Genomic DNA, 26,604 nt, shown 5'->3' on the forward strand with positions numbered 1-26,604 from the left:
CCCACGGACACGAGGGATGGGAAAACAGGGCCACCCTGCTGCTACAGGTCGGAGTGCAGGCTTCCTGCTGAGCCTTCTGAGCCTGGGGCGGTGGGAGGCGGGGAGCAGGCCCTGCGGTCTTGCTACAGCTCTCGGATGCAGGGAAATCTGGGTGGCGGCGGCTCCTGCCCAGGGGGCCACGGAAGGCCGGCTGCCCTCGCCCTGCTGACAAAGCTGGCACTCTGCCTGCTCTGGGGGTGCAGAAGGTGGGTCCCCACTGGCCCGGCTGACACGCGCTGTGGGGCCCGAGTGCCCCTGCTGGTGGTCGTGGGGCGGGGGTTGTCAGAAAGGCTTTCCCTCGAGCCTCCCAGGTGTGTGCCTGCAGCTGGTCCAGGTCAGAGCCTCTGCAGCTCCTGGTCCAGGGGCTCGGGGAGCTCACCACCACGCTGCTCAAGTCCCAGGGCCCCACGTGGGCCGCCTTCGCTCCCCTTCCAGGTCTTGCCCGCCTGTGTGTCATGCCAGGTTTGGAGTCACAAGGGGAGGGCATGCCAGAACGGGATGACTGACCAGAAGGGGGCACGGAGATCTTTGGAAAAGCCAGCATCTCTGTGTTTTCCGTCACCCTTTTCTCTCCCTGTCTTAGAAGAACACCAGAGGTTTATTTTCTTGAGAGAGAAAATAGCGGGTCTCTGGGCCGAGGAACACCAGATAAAGTGCAAAGTCACTGCTGTGACCGGGGGCCTTCGGGAAGGTTTCCATAGTGATGCTGAGCTTCCCCGTCCTGTCCCCTCAGTTCCCAGGCATGGCAGCAGCTACGCCTCGCAGACAGGATCTTCCCCAAAGACACGACCAGTCCCGAGGCCCCGTGCGGTGGCCCAGCAGAGCCCTCCGGGCCCCACCTGCACCGTGAGCAGATGGCCGGGCCCACCACACTCTTGAGGACAGCATCCAGCACGAGAGAGAAAGGTCTGGTTTACACCGGCCACGCTGACTTGACCACGGAAGCAGCCAAGAGAGAAGAGGCCGCCCGGAGAGAAGAAAGCTGCAGAGCGGACACAGTGTGCTCGTGAAGCCTCAACAAGGCGTCTGAAGTATAAAAGGATATTCAAGGAACAACCACCAAACAACAAGAAATTTTAGGAAACATCACTGTAGAAATACAGTAAGAACAGGATGATAAATCTGAGAATATGTTACAGAAAGTAGAATAAAAAGATGGAAAATAAGACCAAAAATCTTTTTAAAACAGAGCACGAATTCAGGAAGTTCAACACCCAAATGATACTAGTCTCAGAAAGAAGAACTAGAGAAACCGAAGAGAAGAAATAATCCGGGAACAACCCAAGAGAATCCCCAAGGACTGAAGGGCAGGGTCTCCGGAGGCCGCTGAGCGCCCTGCGCAGCACAGGAGCACAGGCCCGAGCAGGTCCCTGCAGCAGGTGGAAACAGGCGTCAAGGACAAGACGCTTAGGCCCCGAGAGAGACGGACAGAGGCACACCCCTCCACCGCCGCATGTCTCTGCAGCCTGGCACCCGGCCCTCGGGAGAGGCCACCAAGCTCCAGCCTGCGGAGCAGGGGCTTGGCAGAGGGGCCCAGGCTTGGTGGTCAGGCCATTGCTCACAGGGGTGCCTGTGGCCCAGGAGAAGGAGTCCTGCTGACCAGAGGCTTCCCCGTCCGACCTCCCAACGGAGCTGCCAGTCGGCGGGGAGTGTGAGGCCGCAGAGGCTCCTGCGGGCTGGCCCCGGCCTCCCCGGCCTCCCCTGAGACACCCGGTGCTGACCCAGGAGCTCATGGCCTGTGAGCACCAGGGCTGGAGAACTGCCTCACCCGGCGGCACCACCTCTCCACCAGGACCACTCGCTGAGGCCCACGGCCCCAGGTCTGAAAGGAGGAGGCATCGGCAGGTCTGACACGCAGGGAGGCTAGTTTTGCCCTCAAGGCCTGGGCTGTGGGTGGGGGCTGGGCTGCCATGGCCCTGTCCAGCGGTGCCCTCGTCTCTGAGATCGCCCAACCGTTCTGGGAGCTCAGGGGGCAGGGCCTGTGTCTTCCTGATCATAGACTCGTGGGTGCACAGAAGACGGGGTGTTCAACAAGGACTTGTTCAATACAAGATTTTTTAAAAAACAAGAGTCTAGCACCTGGCCTTCTGGAAAGGGTGTGGGTGGGACCAGGGGGCACGGTGCCTGCCATCCCCGAAGCAGGGGTCCTGGGCTGGTGGAGAGGGCCGCCTGGGGCTGGGCCGAGAGCAGGGGGAGGGGCCGGCAGGTGCAGCAGAGCCACACGCGACTCCGGGGAACTGAAGTCCACCTGGCCACTGAATGCACAGACCACACTCAGGATCTGGCTGCCACGTGACAGCAGAAAAGAGAGCACCAGGATTTTTTCCGGTGGAAAGGCCCACAGCAACCACGTCCATCTCTGTGCAGGTTCCCCTGGTTTGCTGGTTAAAGAGCAACACTCCGTGTGTGCACAGTTAATGCATCACCTGGACCTCACATCCTCGACCCCACGCACTTCACCTGACGGTGAACCGGGGGGTGAACCGCGGGGTGAACCATGGGGTTGAACTGGGGGGTGAACAGCGGGGTGAACCGTGGGGTGAATCGGGGGGTGAACCAGGGGATGAACAGCAGGGTGAACCGGGGGGTGAACCGTGGGGTGAACAGCAGGGTGAACCGTGGGGTGAATGGGGCGGTGAACCTGGGGTGAACTGTGGGGTGAACAGCGGGTTGAACTGGGGGATGAACAGCGGGGTGAACCGGGGGGGTGAACCGTGGGGTGAACAGCGGGGTGAACCGTGGGGTGAATGGGGCAGTGAACCTGGGGTGAACCGTGGGGTGAACGGCGGGGTGAACTGGGGGGTAAACTGAGGGGTCCGCCCACGCCATAGCAGCTGAGGGGCTGGCAGGGCCTCACAGACCTTGTTTCCTAGCCACTGGTCCCGAGAAAGGGCCGGGGCTGGGGGCTCCCCGTGGCTGTGCTCGGCGGACCCTGGAGCCCGCCCAGCAGGGACCCTCGCCACAGGGCTGTCACGCGTGGTTCCAGCCCTCCCTGGAGCGGCCAGAAACTCAGAGGGCCATGTGCACGCGCCCCGGCAAGTGGTCCACATAATTGCCGACCCAGTTTTGATTAATTAGCCACAAAGGCTCGTCTCCCACAGTTGCTTTCACCAAACGAAACGGTGGGGGCGGGAAGCTTTGATCTTGATGTATGAGATATCACTGATAAAGCCTTTTATTTAAAACTTAAAGATAAATAAAAAGGAATCCACCCAAAGCGTGACAGCCCATGCAAATGAGCGCAGCCAACAGCAGACCAGGGCCTGGACGGCACGCCCGCATCCCTCACACGCTGCCGCTTCCCCGCTGACCCCTGGGTCCCCATCCCCGCCTGGCCCACCGCCAGAGCCCCCCACGGACACCGGTTCTCGCAGCACCTCTGCCGTGCTTTGGCAGCCCCACGCTGCTGACATGATTTTATGCGAACGACGTCCCCCCTGACCCCCATTACGCTGTAACATCCAGGAAGACAGACAAGATGTGCCCCTGCTCACCCTGCTTTGTCCCCATGCTCAGCCCGGGGGACACCCACAGCACACACTCGCATCTGAACAAGTCAGAGGATAACAAACGGGCGACTGCGGAATCGGGGGGGTCCCCAGTGACACTATTTATGAGGCCAAGGTCCTGACACGAGAGAGGCTCCGGAAGCGACGGGAGAAACCTGGAACCCAGAGGGGGGCCATTCCTGCAGCCACACACTTCCCGTGGGGGAGTCCACGGCTGACACATCATGTCGCACCGGTTCTCACAACCCGCAAAGGAGGGCTGCCCACCCAGCGCAGACGAGCAAACAGCCCCAGAGCGGGACACAGGGCCTGACGAGCTCACGCCCCAACCCCCAGCATGTCACCAAGCAGCAGGGTGCTCACCCACCCCGCCTCCCCAACCCGCCGAAGCTCCTGAGGATGGGAAACCGGGCGCCCTGTGCCTGGCCGGCAGCAGGCGCTCAGAGCACCCCAGAACCCAGGCTGCTTGGCCTGCACTCACTTTGCACCCAGAGATTCTGGGGAGACGCCATCTATTGCCCATCGGCCACTTTCCAGTAACAAACTGAAACAACAGGGCCAACTGGGGGAGCCAAGGGGAGCTGGGAGTAGGCCCTCAGAGCTCCACCGAGGTGTCCCTGAAAACCTCCTCCTTCAGGACCTGCTACCTCTCCCGGCCCAGGAGGTGGGCGGCGTGCTGCGTCAGGACAGGGTCAGGAGGATCGGGAAAGCCTCTGGGGAAACAGGCGTGTTCTGAGCAGGCCGGACACACGGACTGAAGGTGGCCTGGCTGACATTCGGGAAGCGCCCTGTGAGCAGCTCTCTCCTGAAACAAGGCCGTTTGTGCCCGGCTCCGGACAAGCCCCTGCTGCCCCGCGCAGACGGCAGAACCCGGCACACCCCTCAGTGCTGGGGGCGCAGAGCCTAGTGTCCATGCAGGACTCCGAGTGGACGGAGCGCGATTCGGGAAGGCAGGCCCGGAGGCCACCGGTGCTGACGTACCTGAGCGAGCCCGCCTCCTCCCTGGACAGTGGGAAGCTCTGCTCGGCGGTGCTGGACTGAGATTGCAGCATCTTCACCTCCATCTCCAGCTGCGAGGAAGCACAAGCAGGTCAGCGGGAGGGGCTGCTGCTGCCCCGCCCCACCCGCCCCCACGGGCCCCGAGACCGGAGATCCTGCGCCCGGCTCCCAGGGGGAGGGGGTGACACTGGGGGCAGAGCCGCCGTCTCCTGGGCTACCCTGTGCCCCGGGGACCCGGGGCGGCCGGACCTCACAGCCCGCCAGACACAACATCCCTCTCGGCGCCCACCCCTGGGGCGGCAGCAGACACACACTCACTCTGGGGCATGCTGACGGGAAACATCAAAGTCTGGGGAAAGGGGGTCCCAGCAGCTGGAAAGAACATAGCCCAAGTTTACCAATGCTTTGATCTGCTTTAATAGTCATGGTATCTTATTTATTTGCTGCTTTGAATTCCCTTGCAGAATGACAGGTGACACAGACTGCCTGGAAGGGAATGGGGACTGGAGATGCACAAAAGCCGGAGAAGGAGCGGGGAGGGGATTCCTGCCTGTGGTCCAGGCGCAGGAACAGGGGCAGCGGCGGGGGCCTGCACGGGAGCGAGCCTGCAGTCTGCGTACAGCCCCCAGAACTCCTGCTCCCTGAGAGCATGCTTCCTCCCCGACCCCAGCTCCTTGCTCAGGACGCCAGGGCTGTTCCTCGGGGCCCTGTCTCGCAGATGTGGCTCTGCACCCGTCAGTCTGACCGGGGTCAGTCTTTCTGACCGCTGTCCGCCCAGTTCTTGCGCCAGAACAGATGCTCGGTGACCGACCGTGCAACAAGACAGGAAAGCAGGGGGGCGGTGGGCCCCTCACGTGCACCCGGGATGGTCTGCTCTGGCGCAGACATGGGTTTCGAGGCTCCCGTGGGAATCTCAGATGGTGGGGGGCTCTGAGTGCCCCCGAGTTCGCAGCGTTCAGCCTGTGTCATGTGAGAGAACAGGAAGGCCGGCAGAGGTGGCAGGGGGCCTTCGTCTTTCACAAGGCTTTCCTGCAGGTGCAGCCCCGTGGGTGGCGGGCTCACCACCAAGAACGTGGACCTGTCAGCCTTCACCACTCCTCATCACACAAGACCCGGTCCGCGGGGCGGACGTCCCCGAGGGGCTCTGACAAGTCAGTGCTCGTTAGAAATGACCTTAGTCGGCTGCAGAAAGAAGCATGGGTGTGAGCTGACCAGTGTCTCGAGCTCCAGAGCCCCACAGAAGCCCCTGAACGGGACAACGACCATGACAGTCTGGTGAGTGCTGCAGGGGGAGCTGACGGGCTGGGGGTGCAGGGCAGACACGAGTCTCCCTACCTCATCGGGGGGTGGCCTGCACACAGCTCCCGCAGCGGCCCCTCCCCGCAGCCGCCTGTCCTGATGCCCCAAAGGAAGGCCACTCGACCTCCCCACCCGACTGCACGCCAGGGGACAGGTGATTTCAGGAAGAGACCTCCCGTCACACCCACCCAAAGGTCCAGGCTGGGAATGACGTGTCCAGTCCGCGTCTGCAGACCTGCCTCACTACCCTCTGGGCCACACGGCTGAAACCCCTGCCCCTTCACCGGGGCGGCCGAGAGCTCCCCGTCCTGCACCAGCACGTGGACGATGCCGCTGTCCTGAGCTGGGCACCAACAGCGTCTGTGGGAAGGGTGCTGACAGATCAGCGTGGCCCGGGGCTGAGGGAGCAGAGTGTGTCTCCACGTGTCTGCCTTCCTGGGCCTGAAGGAGCAGCCTTCTCGAAAACATCCTCTCTAGGCTGTTCCTGGAAACGTCCCCCTGGGGCAGCTTACTTAGGACTTCTTGGGCCCGAGGCGTCCAGTCTGTATGAAACCCTGATACTAATCATCGAGGTCACATACGTGGATGACCCCCATCCTGCTGGTCGTGGAGAGCAAGCTCGAGTGGGAGTGGCCTCCACGAAGTCCCCAGAGGAAAGGAGAGAGTCAGAGTCCCGGCACATGCCCGCCAGTGCCCACTGGCCACAGTCCCCCTGCACAGGGCAGGCATGAGGCGACCCCGCCGCAGCACCACGACGTGGAGCAAAGCCTGCTCATACTCGCGGAGAAGCGGCGTCCACCGTGGCCGGGGCCCCTCCTGCTCCTCCCACACATATACCTCCCTGAACTGGCCAGGCTCCCCACTCCTTTCTGACACCGCCCAGATGCTTACGCAGGAGCTGGTGGTCCCTGTGTCCTCTTCCTGGCCACAGCCAAACCAGGCCGACTCTCCTGGAAGGACACAGAACCAGCCCGAGCGCAGTCTGGGCTGATCCCTCTCCGTGTCCTGAGCAGAGCAGGCTCACACCTCACAGCTCCGAGTGCTCGTGCAGCAAAGCCGGTCTGCAGAGCCGCAAGACAGGATGCTCCGCAGGGACGTCACGGTCCCGGCCCAGGCCTGCTCCCCTCCCCCCGCGTGCTGTGAACGCTATGCAGCCTCAGGACCCGAGGGTCAGATGTGGGACACAACGCGTACACACCCCAGAGGCCTTGGCAAAAGCACCCTAGTCACCCCGGCGCTAGCTGCAGCCACCTGGAGCCGTCCGGCCGTGTGGCTCCAGGACGGTCTGTGCTTCCGCCCGCAAATAGGAATCGGCTCGTCCCCTAACTTAGCTCTTCACTTACTGTTAGAAAAACGGTAAGACAGCCTCACCTTGTTTGGTACTCTGGTTTTCTCACTTAATCTATTTTTTTTTTTTTTAAGATTTATTTATTTGAAAGAGAGAGAATGAGAGAGAGAACACATGAGAGGGGGGAGGGTGAGAGGGAGAAGCAGACTCCCTGCCGAACAGGGAGCCCGATGCGGGACTCGATCCCGGGACTCCAGGATCATGACCTGAGCCGAAGGCAGTCGCTTAAGCAACTGAGCCACCCAGGCGCCCTTTAATCTATTTTGGAGAGATTTCCAAACCAGCGTGGAGACAGCCTCCTGGGTCATGTCTGCGGCCCCGTGAACTCCCACCTCTCGCTGACCCGTCTCCAGGGACGACGGTTTGCGCCGCTTCCCACCCGACTGCATGAAGTCAACGCCGTGGCGAGGCCGCTCTTGCATGCGCTGGTCCCCCCGCCGGCCCCCAACGTCCCCATACGAGGATCCCGAGGCGCGACATCCCCTTGCCGTCACCAAGTTCTGCGTCTGCTTCTGACTTCCTCCTCCATCCACCATCCTGTCCGCGACAGTTCCAGGGTCCTTCCTCTCTCCCACCCCATCCCTGCCCTCAAGCACCTCAACAAAACAAAAACCGAAACCTTTTCAGAAAACACTGGGATTGGGTTAAATGCTCAGACCGGGGAGTCAGCGTGTGAGCGCGCGGCCACCTGTCTGGCTCACGGGGGAGCCTCAGCCTCGCGCACGCGCCGGGGGTGGCCGGCGGGGGCTTCTGTGTACCCCGCTCTGCTGCTCTTGCACGCGGGTGCGCTTTCTCGTCTCGTCGGTGTCTGTGCGTGCAGGCCTCAGCACTCCTGCCCCGACCCGTGCCCGCCGCTCGGGCTGCTGCAGCGGCTCTCAGCCGGCGGGCTCGGCGCAGTCACGTCCGCTGCGAGAGCGACGGCCCCCTCCCCTGGGCCTGGGGCTGCCCCCCACACCAGGAGCCCCGGACGTCCCGAGCGGTCTGCGGTGTCCCTGGAGCGGAAGTTCGTAGCGTCCTATTTACAGCATGTCAGTTTGGGGTTGAAATAGACACACTCTATTATGCTGAGAAATTATCCATATGTTCACGTTTTATTAAAACTAACGTTGGGTTTTTGTCCAACGCCTTTCAGCAAATACGGAGCACTCGCCCCACAAACAATCCAGGAGCCCAGTGCGGGGGAAGCCGTGGGGCGCGGCTGGGCTGCGGGCTCCGTGCCCGAGCCGTGGGCAGCCTGAGCCCCTGCGCGCAGGGCGCCCACACAGCAGTCGTCGCTCACCGCCCAGCAGCCTCCCCCTCCGAGCTCCGGTCAGCGCGCGCGGCACGCACGGGGTCCGTGTTCGGACGGCCTCACAGATTCCCCCCCAAAACTGCCTCAGCCCGATGCGACTGGTTTCTGCTGCTTCTCTCGGGGGGAGGGCAGGGCGGCCACTGGGCAACACCTGTATTTCACCTCTAACGTTTCTATCACTTCCGGAGTCGAAGTATTCGTTTCATTCAGATTTTTATCTCAGTTGAGCTGTGGTACGACTCACGTCTATTCTTTTGAGATTTACGTACGTGTTTGCTCTATTCCCTACCGTCGAGGCGCGGCTCACGAGGGTCCAGTGCAGGAGCCCCAGCCCCGGGACCACGTGCGTGTCCGCACCTGTGGGGTGCTGCTGAGCAAGCCCCGCACGCCCTCCCCGCCAGGAACTCTGCTTCTCCTCAGCCCTCACGTGGGGGGGGGGGTGCGTCTACTCATTTTTCACTGGGACTGTGGGGGATTCATACATTGAACTGGCTTTATTTCGGGCACGGGCACTTGGATTTATTATTTCTACTGTTTTTCACTTTCTTATTAACTTCGGCTTTGATCTTTGCAAATTCCTACTTTTTGCTTGACTAGGGCTTATTTTGTTTCCCTTTCCTGAGTTCTTGAGCGGGGTCTTTAATCTATCTCTCTTCACGCTTTCCTGCTCAATAATATAAATATTTAATCTGCAATTTTTCTTCTCAACCCTGCTCTGCTTCCCACAGGCTCTGAGATGTGTTTTCTGGATTCTGTGCACTTCCGGATATCCTTTCTTCTTCGACCCAAGAAATGCTGAAGACGGAGATTTGGGTTCTGTTTCTTTCTTGTTTTGTTCATAATCTCAAATTCATCACGTGTCTGCATTAGTTCTACCTGTCTGAGTTCAGGAAGGTTTTCTGTATCATCAATATGCGGTGAATTCTGGTGAGCGTTTCCTATGAGCACTTTATGAAGAGTCTTCTCTAGTTTTGGGCTTGAGGGCTTTACCTAAAACGGACTGTTCCTTCCATCACTTATTCTTGGCCCACTCGAAATATCATGGGTCACAAACTCTCCTACTGCTGGTGTCCTCGAGGACTCGCCCGAATCTCTCCCCATCTCTGCGCTTTCTGAACATAGATGATCTATCTGTAGCCTGTGTATCTTGTTTACTTTTTTGTGTGAAATGAGTTTGCATCTTTTTGTTCTAATGGTTGCTTTTATAACTCTTCCCTTGACATAATACCTGCACTTCTCTGTTTTCGACAGTCCCTGTTCACCTCCTCCACCGATGTGTGACCCTTCTTACTGTTCACTTTCGACAGCTAAATGTGCTCTCGCTACACGACGTTAACTTCAAATGTTTTAACCTTCAGCCTCCACGGCGGGAACGCTGCCACTACCATGTCCGCTCCCGTCTGCTTCCTTCCGGAGAACTTCCATTAAACACACGGACTCCGTGTTTCCCGAACCCACAGCATCTGCCTGGTCCCGTTTCCTGACCTCCACGCTGGCTTCAGTCCTCCAGGCCTGTGGGTTCGGCTCTGGCCGCCGCTCCTTGCAGACATGCACCCGGCCCTCAGGCCCACCAGCCCCAGCTCAGCCTCTGCTCCAGCCTCACGGACACCCCGGATTCGCGGCAAAATGTTCATAGTTTTCGTCTGCTCAAGGTCAGGTTGTTAATTTTTTTTGTGAAAATTTTTTGATATTTGCTTTTCTATAAAACGTTTGGACCTTACCAAATTGTGTGATCTTGCCTTTATTACTCATTGGTGAAGGTGACTTTCATTCAATCCAGCTTGTGCAAAAGGGCACACTGCAGAAAGGACGGGGTGCCTTCTCTTCTTCCAAACCTGACCAGGTGGCTCTGAGTTCCATGTACCTTCCCAACTTCTCTCTGCAAGAGGGGAAGCTGCAAGCTCTCGTCTCCATCTCCCCCTGCGGCCGTATCCCCCACCGGCAGGGCCGGTCCACGGAGCTGCTCCTTCAAGCAGTGTTCTCTCTGGGCAGCTTCACCTCTGGGCTCGCCCCGCACACCCCTACCACCGCCTCCGCTGAGGGCCAGCCCCCTCCCGTTTAGGGGCTTGGGTTTTAGCTGAAGTTCTGTTTGGCCCAAATTTAGGTTTGCCTTTTTTGGCTTTCATTCTTCTTGGTACTTTTGGACAATTTCCAAGAAAGAAGGAAGAAATGCTGACTTATGCCACAGCGTTCAAAGCCAAACAGGCCCTTTTAACTTGTAGGCTTGACTCATAACTAATAGGCTTTCCACTTCACCCTCTCCCGCCCCGCTGGAGCCTGACATCCCGAGCCTCCGAGGGCTACAGCCCACACGTCCTGAGGCCCACGAGGGACTGCCGCAGCCTGCCCTCGGAGAGCCCGCACCCTCCTGGCTCCCCAGCCCGGGGTGGTGGCCAGCACACGAGACACACGTATGTGCCTGCCAGTCAGTTCCCAATCACCATTCAGATCCACCCCAAAGGCCACCTTCACACCAGTCCTCCCGAGCCGGGAGTGCCAGCCCCCGTGCACTGTTCAACCGTGTGATTCCAGGACTTTTCTTCCCCACCAGCCTGGGAACTCCTGAAGGTGGGTGTGCACCGGTCACCTCTTTACCAATTCCCAGCTCAGACATGGCACGCAGGAGGAGGTCCAGGCCCACAGGCAGGGGTCCAGAGCATGCGGATGACCAGCACAAGCCCAGGCCTGGCACGTCCCTTGCATGTGTGGCCCAGCGCAGCACAGCCTTGGGGGTGGTGGACCGGCCAGGCCTGGACCAGGACAGCCCGGGGCAGGGAGTGGGGCCACGGTAAAGACACAAGGAAGCACGCCATCCAGGGAGGAAAAAGACCTGGAGTTTGTTTACCCACCAGACACCCAATTTCACAAAGTACTTAAACGGATTTATACTTAAAAGGAGGGAAACCAGTCGGGGCTTTGAAAGGGCCTACTGGGGGAGGAATGGGAGCAGTGTTGCTGTGGGTGCCTCGGGAACAGCTGGGCACGGGGTGCACGGTCGTCCGCGGCCACAGCCTCTCCTCTGGGGCCCCTCTCCCAGGGGGGTTCACACCACACTGTCCGGGAGCCCCTGGGCTTGTTCACAAACAGGCTGACCCTCAATGTCCTCATCTGTAAAGTGGGGGCAATACCTTCTGTTCCTGAGGTCTGAGCAGGAAGTGAGAAGACAGAGAGGAAAATGCCCATCCAAGGGCCCAGCACACGCCAGAGCCAGGGCCCCTTCCCTGCAGTGCCACACGGCCACCCGTCTGGAGGGTGCCCAGAGCCCACCCGCGGCACCGCCCGCCTCCACCCGGAGGCCCGGCCCAGAGGCCCAGGCGAAGCCACGCTGCTAGGAGCTGGCCCTGGAAGAAGTGAAAATTGGAAATGCATTAATACTGCAGTCTGCAACTACCTATTTCATACTTGACTGAGAAAAATCTGTATTTGGAGTTGGTATTAAAAAAAAAAAAAAGAACAGAGGACTAATTGGATTGCATCTTCTGAGAGACTTCCTAAATGACAAAACCATGAGGGCCGTTCCGCGAGCCGTTCTCAAACCGCAGCTGGCCCGCAGGTAGGGCTTGGAGGGGAGGCCCCTCGGAGGGGCTGTCTGCAGACACAGCGCGCGGCCCAGGGCAGCGCCCGCGATGAGGACGAGGCCCACGCGCCACGCACACCCTGGACGAGGTCCTGGGCCCACCCCGGCCGGCGGGAGCCACTCCGCAGAGCTCCCTGCTTCACCTCCACACGTTGTCTCCCGGAGAGACACTGCTCTGCCTCTCCAGCCTCTGAAGTTAACACACAAATTTATATTCCTTTCTTGGGCTCGCTCTCCAAATTAACAGGCGTAATCACCAGCAGTGCTGCTCCAAACGAATCGAACACCCATGGAGCCCGGCTGCTGGCAGACGGTGCTCATACTCTGGGACGGGTGGGCGCCCCTGGGGACCCCCTCCGGGGAAGCCAGACGTGCCAGCCCCGTCCACGGCCCCCTCGGAGGCTGCTTTTTGTTCCCTAGGCAAGCAGGCTGAGGCCAAGGAGGTAAACGTTCCTCCAAAGCCAAGGGCCGGCTGACACCCCCCTGCCATTTTCATGCTGGACCTGGAGCTGAACACTCGTGGGGACCGGGAAGCAGCCCCTGAGGGGACTTCGCCTCCGGCCTGGCCGAAGGTCCGGCTGCCCCCAGCCCCCCTGCCTCTGACGCCAACAGAAACCGAGCCCGCCACTCACCGAGATGCCAAGGGCATGAACTGCCCGAGCACCTGACTGCTTCACTTTGGGCTGCACGAGGAGGGACCTCTCAGCCCGCACAAGACACTGGGAGCCAGCAGCCTCCAGCACACAGGCCTGCCGGGCAGGAAGATGGCTGAGCGCTACCATCTTGCCTTGTTTTTACGATCCTCACTTCACACCACGTGCACGTGTCGCTAACTCAAACAGTAAGAAAACACTAAAAATACCCAGTAATTGGCTCAGAGCCCAGGCCAGCATCCACCAAAGGACAGGCCACCCAGTCGAGCCTCTATTCTCGATAACCAACCCCAGCCAGCGGCTCACGCGGCGGCATGTGCCCCGACCACGGGTCCTCCCCAGGCCCTCCGGCTTTCCGCCGCAGCACCGACCTCCAGGCCCTCGTGGGGGCCGGGCGCACGAGCCTGGTGTGCGCCCAGTTGTCGACCGAACGCAGGTGTTGCCTCTGTGCCACTCGGGGTCCTGGCTCAAGATCGGGGGGGACAGAGCTCTGGACCCCGGCCCCAGACCACAGGGAAGGCGCCGGTGCGAGGGGCCGCCAGGAACATCCCGCAGTTTGGCACACACGTGCTGACCGCAGAGAGCGCCGGGAACGGCTGCCCTCGGAGCCTCTGCTGGCGAACCCACAGCCAGGGTGTGGGGGGACTGGGCTCCCTGGAAGCCTCCCGGCTGCCTCCCAGGGGACTGTGCCTCCTCAGGGCCTGGTGCCCGCATGTCAGGGCGCCTTCACAAAGGCCCCTGGAAGCCAGGCCCCGACCGCAGCGTGGATCGAGCCCAGGAACTGGGGGTGACACAGCTTTAGGCACCCTCTCAACCAGGGGTCAGAACACCCGCAGTGGGAAGGCCCGGCAGGGAGCACCCACTGCTGCCTCAGGCAGCCACAGACGACAGGCGCACAAACGGGCGCAGTCGCTTTGTTTTAAGTGCGTTACTTAGAGCCGGCAGTGGGCGGGACGCGCTGTGCGCTGGTCTGCTGCCCCCACGCTGGACCACCCCCCGCTGATGAGGGAACGAGTCAGCGCCACAGAGGCCCAAGAGCCGAAGGGCGCACCATCTGCGGGACGCCAGCCCAACAGCCCCGCAGCTGGCCCACCACTGTCCCCACCAGGGTGGCCGTGGGCGGAAGGCACGCCCAGGGCCTGGAAGCAGGGGGCTGCTCGCCCGCCCCCGGCAGTGACAGGAGCCAACTCCCTATCGCTAAGCACCTGGACTGCGACCCCCAGGCGGCGAGGCTCGGCCCGACCGCACGCCCAGCCCAGCGCGGCTGGAGGGTCTGCGGGGGCTTCGGCGCCGGCTTCTCACTGGGGAGGGTGCCAGCCAGGCCTGGTGCTGAGGGCACCTCTCGCCCGCACGGGGCCGGCGGCCCGTGTCACTGAGCGTTCCCTCGTGTGCCCCGGGCCGCACACGCCGGCACCTCCCGGGCACACGGCACAATCCCAGGCGTGCTGCCCCAGCTTGTGCAGGTGCAAGAGCGGCCGGCTGTGATCTGAACCCGGACCCTCCGGCCTCCGACGAAGCAGCACAGACGCTTCCCGCACGCTCTCAGCGGCAACGAATTCTGCGGGAAGACACCTGCCACGGGACAGGGAGGACGATACTGCCTCGTGTTCACAGCAGAGAACCGTGTGTCACGTGAGAAACGTGCGTCGCTGTGGCGTGCTCGCGGCCTCAGGGCCGCTGACGCGGAGGAATACCGTTCTCACCCATCACTGTCCTTCCGTTTTCCTTGGTCTTATATTTAAGCTGCTCCTGACTACGGGGATTTCCACAGCGGCCGGGGGAGGAAGGGCCGTACAAGTCACCTGCTGTCAAGGGTGCCGGTGACAGACTCATGGCAGGGAGCAAAACCGTCGGAAGGCCCGCAAACCAAGCCCGTGCCTGAATGTCCCGTCTGTCCCGTCTACGTCAACTCCAAGCCCGGAGGCAGCGGCGGCAGGGGCGGTGCCTGTGGAACCCACACGCGGGGTCGAGGGGGGCGCCCTGGACCCGTGTCTGCACACCCCCAGCAACCTCACAGCCCCAGGCGGCCACCGAGAACCAAAGCACCCGAGAGAAGGCTCTCGTCGAAGGGGCGCCTGGCTCGGCCCTAACCCTCGCTCTCCGGCAGGCAGGTCAGGGGACGACGTCTGAGTCTGAACGTTAGTCAAGTCTACGTGGGCGGGGAGATGCGCCGGCTGAGAAATCACGCCACCGCCTCGGATGCAGCTGGACAGAGTCGTGTGCAGCCTGTCCACGGGAGCGAAGGCACAGGCTCAAGGAGAGGGAGTGTCCCAGGGGGAAAAGGGATGCCACGCAGCGGGAACAGTGCGGGCAAAGGCACGGAGGCATCCAGAACACGGAAATGCGTGGGGGGCTCAACCACCGAGATCCTCCCATCAGAGACCCCGCTCGCTGAAGTCAGGGAGGCAAGCACGGGCTGCAGCCAACCCCAGACACCTGTGCGGACGCCGTGAGGTCAGATCTCTGCACCACCAACTGGCCGCCAAACCCCACCAGTCAGGTGCGGGAAGAAGGGGAGCAGCAGGGTGGGTCTGTGGTGGGGACAGGACAGGAGGACACAGGACAAGACAAGGTCTCTGGACTAGGTCACAGCTCAGGAGGCCACACCACTTCTCAAAGTTACTGCTCTTCATCCCATCAGTCTACAAAGGTTAGTGGAATATATATACAGAAGTGAAAATCCCTTCTACAAACCAGAGATTAATACAACAAAGGTTGGATAGCCTCCCAAAAGGGATCGGAAACCTACCATTTACCCAAAGGTTCCAGACCAGGACTCACTTCCCAAATCCTCCGAGGGCAAATCTGCTTAGGCGGCCTCAGGCAGAGCACACACCAGCACTCCCCTATCCCCACCCTGGAGGGCACCGTGGGCCGAGGCCACAGGAGGCTCAGCACCCAGAAGCCAGGAGGAGGTCTAGGGCCACAGTCTGGAGACTGAGGTCCCATCCGTACAACCACGGGGCAGGGAAGGAGCCCTGATCAGGCCGGGGGACATAAGGTGACCCCATCCCCGGACAATCAGACAAAGGCCCAGGTATCAGGAAGTGCTCAGTACATGAACTGTGATCTCCTACATTTATTCCTGCAAATCCTTGTGTCATGGAAGACTCTGCATCAACCTTCTGGTTGAAATGCCCAGTGCTCTAAGGGAGGCCAGGGGCACAACAGGCTAGGGTGAAGAGCTGGGCCAGAGGCTCCCACGGCCAAGGCCGCCTCTGGAGAACCGGAAGGCTGGAAAGCACGAGGCAGGCCTGCTGGGCGCCCCAGCTCGCCTTCCCTGCTGAGAAGGCAGAATCAGCAGTGCGGGGAGACCGTGGCAGCCAGACCTCACAGTGCAGGACATGTGCAGGGAACCCAGAGTATGAAGGACAACCCTGACTGGCAGACGCAGGACAGGAAAGACGCCCAGACCGAAGACTGAACCAGGAGAAGGGACAAGAGGGAACAGCACCTCCTCCGTCCAGCCAGACTCCAAAGCCCCTCACTCACGGGGCACCAGGCAGAGCGCCCAAGGCGGCTGAGGCCCAGGGCTGGTGGTAATTAGCCCCAGAACTAACACTGCCCCAGGGCAGCCCGGAATGTCAGCAAAATGCCACCCGGCAGATGGGACTATCTCTCAGGAGCTTCACTGCATACCTGAACAAAGCTCACGGGTCTTCACAGGAATACACAGGTCTCCTGCATCCGCCCAACACAGGTGTAGAAGGAGCACAGAATGACTCCGAAACAGTCACATAACTGAATTCCATACTTTCAAATATTAAGTATAAATGTGCGGGGAAAAAGGAAGACCGAGGCAAACTTTATAGAAACGTAAACAGCAACGCTGGAAGTAAAAACATGCAGGTCATTCTGCTTGAAGATTAGGTCGGGGAGCCTGGAGACATAGCAACAGGAATGATTCACAACAGGAGAGGGAGAGAGAGAGGATTTTCAGAAATGAGAAGAGCACACGTGGGCTGGGGGACTAGTCCCAGCACCCAACTGTGGGTAACCGGACACTCACAAAGGACGAGGACAGCAAGTCCATGGAGCTAAGAAATGCAGAAACCCCAAGCACAGGAGACACCACGAAGTGCAACAAGGCGCATCACAATCAAACCGCTCCACCCAGCGACCAAGAAAGTGCTGGAAAAGCAGAGAAAAAGCAGAGAAAACAGACAAGTTACATGAGAAGCTCGAGGGAAACAAGGCAAGTCAGAGTCAGTGGGAAAACCCCCTTCACGTCCTGAAAGGGAAAAGCATGGCCACCGAGAAGTGAAGATGAACAAAACCGTCAAACATCAGCTAGACCGACAGAGGGAAGAGAGAAGGGGGCCCATCCGCTGACGGCAGAAGTGGGAGCAGAGTCACTGACCTTAGGAAGTAAGAAGGACGGTAAGAGAATCCTGGAGTAGCTGTTAGGCCACCTGGACGACTCAGACAAACTCCTGGAAACACAGAAACCCCAAAACTGACTCCAGAAGAAATGGAAAATCTGAACAGACCCATGACAAGTGAGGAGGCTCAATCAGTAACAAAGACATGTCCAGGAGCGGATGGCTTCGCTGGCGAAGGCTCCCAATCACATAAAAGAATTAACACAGAATTCCCAAATTCTTACAAGAAGTTAAGGAGGAGGAACGCTTCTCAGCTTATTCCACGAGGACAGCATAAAGCTGATACCACGGCCAGAGAAGGCACCACATGAGAAGAAAACCGAGACCAAGAGCCCTTATGAATATAGGCGCACAACCTCGACAAGACGGTGGCGAGCCCACAGGCAGCATCTGAAAGGGTCCTACACCGCGACCAGGTGGGCTTTCCACCAGGAACGCAAGAATGGCTCAACACACAAAAACCAACTAATGCAATGCACCACCTTAACAGAATGAAGCGAAAAACCACATGATCACCTCAATCAGTGCAGGAAAGCACTTGTCAAAATCCAACACACTTTCATGATAAAATGTTCGGCAAACCAGAAATAGAAGGGAACTTCCCCAACCTGATAAAATGCATTTACTTTAACCCACAGCTCACATCATACTCTACGGTAAAAGACGGACAGCTTCCCCCTAAGATCAAGAACAGAACAAGGATGTCTACTTCCAGCACTGCCATTTGACATGGTACTGGAGTTCCAGCTGGAGCAGTTAGGAAAGAATAAGAAACAAAAGACAGCAAACTGGAAAGGAAGAAGTAAAGCTATCTCTACTCACAGATGACATGATCCCATATACAGGAAATCCTACACAATTCACAAAAAACTATTGGGAGTTAAAAGAATCTGGCAAAGTGGCAGGAACCAAGATCACCACACAAACACTGGCGGCTTGTCTGCATACTAGTGATGAACAATCAACAAAGAAACCAATTCCATTCACAAGAGCATCACAGAGAATAGGAAACTCAAGAATACGTATAACCAAGGAGGAAGTACGTACACACTGAAAACTATAAAACACTGCTAAAACAGATGAAAGTAAACCGAAATAAGTGGACATTCTGTGTTCATGGGTTGAAAGACTTAATGCTGTTAAGATGGCAATCTTCCTCAAAGTGATCTGCAGATTCAACGCAACTCCTCTTAAAGTCCTGTTTTTGCAGAAATGGGAAAGCTGATCCTAAAATTCATATGAAATTACAAAGACCCCAACAGCAAAGATAATCCTGAAAAAGAAGAAAGTTGGAGGATTCACATTTACTACTTTCAAAACTTACCACAAAGTGACAGTAACCAAAACAGCGTGGTACTGATAAAGGACAGACATACAAATCAAGGGACCCAAACTGAAATCCAGAAATAAACCCAAGCATCTACGGTCGAATGATTATCAACAAGGGTACTGAGACTTTCAGTGGGGAAACAACAGTCCTTGAACAAATGGGCTGGGACCATTGGACGGCCATGTGCGAGAGAAGGAAGGTAGACCCCTACTTCACACCGTCTTCAAAAATTAACTCAAAATTATTAAAACCTAAGTGTAAGAGCTAAAACTACAAAACTCTTAGAAGGAAACACAGGCGTAAATCTTTGTGACCCTGGATGTGGTAACAGTTTCTTAGATATGACACCAAGAGCACCAAATGACAAAAGAAAAAACAGATCAAATGGATAAAAGCCAAAACCATGTGCACACCAAAAGACATTCTCTAGAGACTGAGAGGACAATTCACAAATTATCTGATGAGGACTGAGTACCTATAATTTATGAAAAAACCCTACAGAAGTCTTACAACTCAACAAAGAGACAAAAGAAAATAAAAACAATTTAAAAATGGATAAAGGATCTGAAAGGAGATTTCTCCAAAGAAAATCTACAAATGGCCAACAAGTATGTGAGGAAATGCTCTATCCACATCACTAGCCATCAGGGAAATGCAAACCCAAACTACAATGAGACGCACCTATACCCACTAGGATGGTAAGAAGCATGACTGCGCCCTCTCCTTCCTGATGCTGATAATCTGTGTCTTCTCTCCCCTTCTTCTCATGAGTCCGGCTGGAGATTCACCAGAGTGCAGCCTCCCGTACAGGACTCACCTCTGAGTGGAGACCCAGAAGGTGGGGGACTGATGAACACTTAGAGGTGGAGCTCTCTAGAGGGTCTGTGCCCTCAACAGACGCAGATGCGTGCACAGCGCAGGAGACACGGCTCCTTGGTGGAGCTGCCCAAGCACCGGGCACAGACCTCCGTGGCAGCAAGCCAGGAGGAGCGTGGACCAGCCTCTGAGCTGCCTGTCTCCTCTGGTGACAAGGTCGGTCCCTCCCTCCTTGCAAGGGGGCCGGGCCTGCCAGACTCACTCACAGCTCCAAAGCGTCAGGAATGCTAATGGTACTCGAGGCTGGTTCGCTAGTAGAGCATAACCTTTAAATAGAGACCGTGTGTTTCAGTTTAATTTGGGAGGATACACAGTTCGATCCCAAGGGCCTTACCCAATTCCACGAAGCCACAACCGGCAGGAGGAGCAGGGGAGTGGGCCCCTACCTCGACACGATTCTAGTGAACCCAGCACTGCTGAGCACCAGAGAAGGATGCTCCAACCCCTAGTCTGTTTCATTACTTGCTCCCGGGACGCACGAGGGTCCGCCTGGGCCAAGGACCACAGGTGGTGCTGACGGAGCCAAGGCCCACTGCATCCCAGGATTCAGGCTGCTGCCTCTCCAGAGCCCCGTCGGGGCAGGTGACTCAGGTGTCCCAGAGAAGAGACGACGCCGAGGTCACAGTGGGAATCCTGGTCAGAGGCCGCCTTTCTGCTCAGCTCTGGGCCCATCATGCATCTGGGAAGGGCCCTGTAGTGGCTGCTTCCCGGGGAGGGGGGAGGGGCCGAAACAGATCGCCCTCATCACGTTCCATCCCTTCTGAGGGACACGCCCAGTGCGACAGGCCACCGTAGCCACCGGTGGCTCTCCCGGGCACTTCCTGTGAGCACAGCTGTCCCCGAGCTGGGACATACCGGCTGCACCTCAGAGCACGAAGCCCAGGCGGAGAGTGCGTGCAAGCAGAGTTTTCGCCCTACAGGAGCCGCGCTCCACGCCCGCACATCTGCTGAGACAGAGGACCCAGTGAGCAGGCTGGGACGGCGCCCCAGAGGCCATCAGCCTTAGGGCCGGAGAGACTGGCCAGGGCAGCCCAGCAGCAGGTGGCAGGTACATGGTGAGAGAAGACAGGAAGGCCCAGGAGACAGACTTGGAGAAATCCAGTGTTTTAGCCAAAAAAAAACCAAAAAGAAAACAGAACCGAAGCCAACGAGAGCACCCAGCTAGCCCAGCCGTGGTTTCTGGGGCCCCAGGCCCAGCTCCGCGGAGGGGGAAGCCCATCCCCAGGAACGCGTGGAAGGAGGCGTCCACGTGCTTCCAGCGGGGTGGGCTCCAGAGGGTTGGCTGAGGCAAGGAGGCCACCTCCTTCCAGGACAGCGACGGTTGACACCGGGGGGCGAGACTGTCAGAAAGTCCAGGAAAATCCCATGAGAATGGAAACCCCCTCTCCAGAAAATGTGTGCACAGTTCTAAGGACTCTGGACCCTCTGTCTCCACGGGTGACATCAGGAATGCTGCCCAAGAGGAAAAGGTGTCGCTACAGAACGCCTGAGGTCACCTCTGCCTCATGGGGTTCACCGGGGGGCCCAGGACACCCACGTTCCCACATTTCCCAGTCAGGAAGGCTCAGGACAAGTCCGGCTGCAGCCACCACGCGAGCTTCCCCCAGAGGCCGTGGGCCAAAGGAAGCAGCAGCGAGACCCTGGAGGGCAGACTCCAGGCCGGCTGAGCCCCTGCAGAGGACCATGGGCGCCAAGGCCAGGACCACGTCCGACCCAGCTCCCCCCCCAACACACCTGCAAGGCGCGCAGCGAACGCGTGGGAGGGGAACTGCAGCGGCTACTGAAGATGTGGCGGATTTAATAATACGGTAAGGAGCAAAATCACATAATGCGGACACAGTAAGAACTGGCAGTTGAGAAGGAGCGAAGCCAGAGAGGGTCACTGCAGAGCACGAGACGTTTAAAGGACACGCAAACACCGTACTTAGAACCGGGACGAGCACGAGAAGGTCTCCCCAGCTAGAAGGAGCCCCATGGTTTTTAAAGATAAATTAACCAATCTCAATCTGTGGCTGTTACAGATTCTCACTGCGCCTCGGCTTTGTGTGCTGGGGCCCGTTGGGGGTCCCTTTCCCCGTCTGCAGTGCCCGCCTTCTCTCGGCCCCCCGATCCCGTGAGGGGCCCCGGCAGGCTGGTGGTGAGTGTGGGGCTGCCAGCCAGGGCAGAGAGCAACGTGCGAGTAATGGAAATGATCAAACACCCAAGCAGAGGCCTAACAAGAAGCATGCAAGACTCACCGGAACAACAGACCAAACTCCAGCAAAGGCCATGAAGACCGAGAGGCCAGAGCCACGCCCGGTATCGCGGACGGGAAGTCAGCACTGCACAGAGTCCATGAGCACAAGGCAGCAGGATTCTTCCGTGAGACCTGACAAGCTAACTCCGAGCTTCACCGGGACAGAAAACACTGAGAGGTCAAGCCTTGCCAGATATTCAACAGGCTATGGCCCTGAGAACTTCGACAGCACGTTGCTCTGCTCCAGACAGGAATAAACCAAAGTGCTCCCGCCACACCGGGGAGTTTTCTTCTCCTTTTGTGCAGGGATCCAATTAAGAACCACAAATTACACCATTAGACATTTATTTTCTAGGCTAAGAAGCCATCTTCTCAGGATAGCGTCCCTAAGATGCAGATGGATTTTTTTAAGACAATAAATCACCAACCTCTTGTTAGGTCTTTGCAAACCTGGCAAAACCAAAAAGGCCGGCCCCCACACCGGGAGAGAGGCCCGGGGGCACACGCTGCTTCCCTGTGTCCGTGTCCAGTCGCTCAGCACTTGAAACCTGAGTCCGGGGCTCAGCCATGTGGGACTGCGCTCCCGCACGGACAGCTGGCGTGAGCAAGCCCCACAGTGCCCACCGGCCTGCCGCCCGCCCGCCCACTCACGGCACCTGTCCCCTCATTGAGTCACGGCCAGGTCACCGGCACCCAGAGGGTCTGCGGTCAGGACTCAAAGACACGGTCCGGACACAGCGGTGAGCATGTGTCCAGCACACGGGAGCACTCGGCACTCAGTGGCTGCGGCATGATCTAAAGCAGGTCCACGGCGAGGACGACGGCCATGGTGACAGTCACGTGCCCACCAGTGAACGTGGGATGTCTTCGCGGGATAGCAACAGGGGGAGGCAGAGGACGATTAGCTCGATGCTGAGGGAGAACTGGGCCCCGCGCGACGGAGACACATTCCAAGGGGCGGAAACAGCATGCGGGCGACACGGAGGGGCGCAGGAAGCCGTGCACAGAGCACAGCAGGGGCCTCAGTGAACACAGGCATGCGGAAAGAGAACAGCCACCCGGAAGTGGGGTTCAGGACCCACTCGCTGAATCCGACAGATTTACCACCAGCATGCAGAGCCATGAAAGCTGTCCAGTCCCAGGTGCGTGACCCCTTCTCTCCCTTAGGAGCTACATCGTAAGACGGGACCACCGTGGCCGAGGGCAGAGAGCCCCAAGCTGGCCGTTGCCAGGGCCCAGTGGGGAGCACCTTGAGGAGGGAAGGACCCAGGGCTGGACTCTGGACACCCACACGCTGGGGCTCGGGGGACAGACAAGCCAGTGCATTGTGGAGAGCAGGCGCCAAGCCCTTGTGAGCCCTGCCCCAGGGCGGCCGTCAAGCTGGAAACTAGCTCCACGTCCCTCAGGCACCCACAGCCCTCCAGCCCTGAGGCACTTGCCGGGGACTCTGCTCTCGGGGGCAGCCCTGTGCACCCCAGGTCAGCTCGATGCTAACTTCTAAATATGCCTCATTGAGCCCTTCTCCCTCCATCCCTAAAAATGGCTTCCCAGCTCCCACAGAGCTGCCCCAGGCACTCATCCCCAGGAGCCAGCACTCAGCAGAGCCACTCCGGGGGGCACACACAACTCCGGGCGTCTGGCACTTCACAGGTGGGGGCAGTGAGCACGCAGCATGTGCTCACACGGGTCAGGGCGGTCAGGAACACAAGGGACAGTCCCACGTACTCAGGGGTCCTGAAGGCCCAGGCAGAAGTGTGTGCTGGCAGCAAAGCCACGGGAGCTGGGACCTGCTGGGACCCAGGCCTCTGCCTCCTGATGAGTAAGGTGGGTGACGACAGGGTCACCTAACAGGGCTCCGAGAGTGGACGTCTGCAGAGCTCTCGGAACAGCGCCCGGCTCGCCGTCAGGCCGGGTGAGTGCGCATTCATAAACCTGTCACCATCGGTGTTCGGGGCACTCAAGAACCAACCCGGCCTGCAGATGCCCACCCCAAATCAACCCCACCACACTCGGAGTGCTCACTCCGTGCCAGACACAGCTGGCCTGCAGGGAAGGCCGGTCTCCCGCACTGGCTCCCCGAGGAAAAGCAGGACAGCCGGGTGTGCGGCCAGATGCTGGTACAGAGGCGCAGAAGCAGTGACCCCACGAGACGCTGGGGGGGAGTGCCTGCGGCAGAGGGGCCGGCACGGGGACACACGCAGACTGGTCAGACCAACCAGGTCAGCCTGAGACGTGCAGCCGCAGCTCCTGGGGCCCGGCCCGTGGGGCACCCTGTCCCCCGCCTGCCGCCTGGGGCCCCGACGCCTCACTGGGTCACACTGGGCTCCAGCAGCGGGTAAGAGAGTCAGACACTGTCCTGGGGGCGCAGAACCCTGCGGGGGAACAGGCTGCCGCCAGCCGTGGATCCCTGCATGGCGTCCCCCATGAGCCTTCATGACTCCCCCACCACAGACGAAGTTCTCCCGTCGAGGCGGGGTTGGGGGGGGGGGGGGGGTCTTCCAACCCGGGCTTGGTCCCGTAGCAGGATGGATCCGGGATGAGAAACGCGTCACTATCGGTCACAGAACCAGGAGGTTCTCGTAAGAACTTCCTGGAAGGCGGCTGGCAACGCTGGTGGGCTGCGATCAGGCCAGGTTCTCGGGCAGCAGGCCGTACGGATGCCGGCTGCCAGCACTGAACGACGGGAGCTCACACGCCTCCTCCCAACGCTTCCCGGCCCGCGGCGCTGCTTTTACAGCGACAGAGGCATCAGCCAGGTGCACGCCGCTGTGCAGGGCCCCTCGCAGGGCTTAAAATCGGCCTCACCAGCATCTCCGGTCATCTCGGAGCTGCAGCCAGGGAGGCTGGCGCTCTGGGAGAGGCCACGTGGAGGCCCTGTCCTGCTGGGATGCGGCCACAGCACGCACACCCCGGGAGCACCTGCGGCCAGAACGTCTCCCGCCAAGCCCTTCCCGGCTGACCGGCCACGGGCCCGCAGGCTGGCAGTGCAAGCCCACAGGAGCCCGGGGGCACGGGACTCAAGGAGGAAGACTGTGTCATTACCCGGAGTCGTAAGGGGTGTCACTCCCCTTTAATCGGAAAATAAATCTTCACTTCTTCCTCCCCGGAGTACATAAAATATTAGAGGGATTTTTATAGTTATAATCAAAAAACTGGTTTCTCCAGCCACCGCTGGCCGGATCTAATTAGGGTGAGGGATGTTAATGATACAACTATGGCCCAGGACATTTTTCCTTGTGATATTAATTGCATTTAAAGAGAAAAGCCTGAATTGTGCCTTGCTTCCTAATTAGCATGCATCTGCTAATTAATAACAGAAAGGCAAACTGTCTTTGTCTTGTCATCTGCAATTAACTACAGATGTTTAAATTCTTTTCTCTCTCTTCTCCTAAACAGTGAATCAGCTTAGGGCCCAGAGACAGCAGGCTGGGAGAGGTGGCACAGGAACCAGGCCGTCCCCAACACCTGGACAGAGGTGCCCCCATCACACCCATCGCCACGACTGGCCCCGAAACGGGGTGAGGGCCACAGAGCAAGACCCAGGGTGGCTCGGTCCCCGAGTCACAGGGAGCTCTGGCCACCGTCCCCACCTTCAAGCCCCCACAGCAACTAGGGTTTACAGCAGGGCCGGAGCTGCCGCCTCACCGGCTGGGGGCCCACCTGGCCCTCACTTCCTCGGGAGGCAGGAGGTGCGGCCCGGGGGGAGGGCAGAGCAGAGGCTCACAGGCCTGAGTGAGCACCTGCTGTATTCTGCCGGGCGCTGCTAAGTGGGAAGGAGAGAGAGAAGGGACACAAACGGGAGACAAGCTCAAGATGTGACAATCAGAAGGCAGAGATTAAACCTGCGTGAGGTGCAGCTTGAGCGCAGATCTAAGGAAGCAAGGCGCCCACAGCATCCCACTTGAGTGCACCAAGCACCTGCACCTCCGGGCACAGCCGGGAATGAGCTGGGGGACGAGCCGGGTCCCCACCCGCCTGCCCGGCTCTGCGGGGCTAGAGCCACAGGGACGTTTCACCAAAGCTCCCCAAGGAGCATCTTCCCCAAAGGCCCGGCAGCGCCTGGGGAAGGGCCCCTGCACGGAGGTGGGCGCCAGCATCGCCTGGGGAGAAGTGGGCCCCCCACCCCCACGAGTTCCAGTCTAATTGGTCTAGAGGTGGAACCGGGCTTCAGTATGTTAGGGCTCAAGGGAGTTTTACACAATGCAAAGAAACTTTATGGGCAGAAAACAAGGGAAAACACAGGCGGGAAAGCCACCCTCCAGCCCCATGTCCCTCAGGCATCCCCACGAGGAGAAGCAGCGGCCCCCGCGGCCCGACCGTGGGAGCTTCTGTCCTTTCCAAACCCCTAGGAGCCAGGGAAGGAGGACCAGGCCTGTGCTCGGCACAACTCCATCCTCATTCCTCCTGCCTGTGTGTGCACGGCACGGACACACGGCCCTCGGGCACATGTCCATTCAGGTCAAAGACAAGGGAATGATGCATGTTGACCCACACGTCGGGGTCTCCCCCCGGGTTTCTTCACCCGCAGTCCCGTTAGTTACGCACACGCACGCGAGCTAGGCCGCACGGTTTACAGAGCTCCCTACCCCAGGCTCAGCGGAGGCAGGCACCCCCGTCAGACCCTGCCTGGGTCCCAAGCCCCTTTCTCCGCCAGACGAGGCAAAGGCTCTACGCGGAGGCACGGTGGCTCCCCCTCAGTCAACAACGAATGCCCGCTGCCCTCAGGGACTGGATGTGCCCTCAGGGGCCCCCGCAGGGGAAAGACCAGCGGGCTGACTTACAGATTGAAGAACAGGTGCGTGACATCAGGACCGTGCTGCGGGGCTGCCTCCCAGCTCCTGGGGGTGGGGCTGCCCTCCCCGGGCCACATGTCCGGGTGCTGGAGCGGCCCGACGCGGCTCGAACCTCAGGCTCTACCTTCTTGGCTACGTTTGCCAGCTCCGGAGGGCGGACACGTGCCAGGTGTTGGAGGGCCTTGACGTGGGAGCTCACACCCCCTGGCCCAGGCACCCAAGCGCCAACGGCATCTCAGACCCCCATGCTTCTCTCCTGGCTTGCCCTCCCC

General features: G+C 59.3%; 1 protein-coding gene across 9 annotated transcripts in view; it reads right to left on the reverse strand.

Annotated features, from left to right (window-relative positions):
* Nucleotides 1-26,604, reverse strand: part of MAD1L1 (mitotic arrest deficient 1 like 1) — a 319,758-nt gene that overhangs the window by 104,731 nt on the left and 188,423 nt on the right. For 8 of the 9 annotated variants that reach the window (XM_036074189.2, XM_036074187.2, XM_036074183.2 and 5 more), the window contains one exon: nucleotides 4,530-4,618. In XM_036074189.2, coding sequence (XP_035930082.1) covers nucleotides 4,530-4,618 — 89 coding nt within the window. Of the gene's footprint in view, nucleotides 1-4,529; nucleotides 4,619-9,870; nucleotides 9,876-26,604 lie in introns of those variants that run through there. The other variant, XM_036074199.2, reaches the window with a different exon arrangement.

The sequence above is a fragment of the Halichoerus grypus genome, chromosome 6, assembly GCF_964656455.1.
Source record: "Halichoerus grypus chromosome 6, mHalGry1.hap1.1, whole genome shotgun sequence".
NCBI classification, from domain to species: domain Eukaryota; kingdom Metazoa; phylum Chordata; class Mammalia; order Carnivora; family Phocidae; genus Halichoerus; species Halichoerus grypus.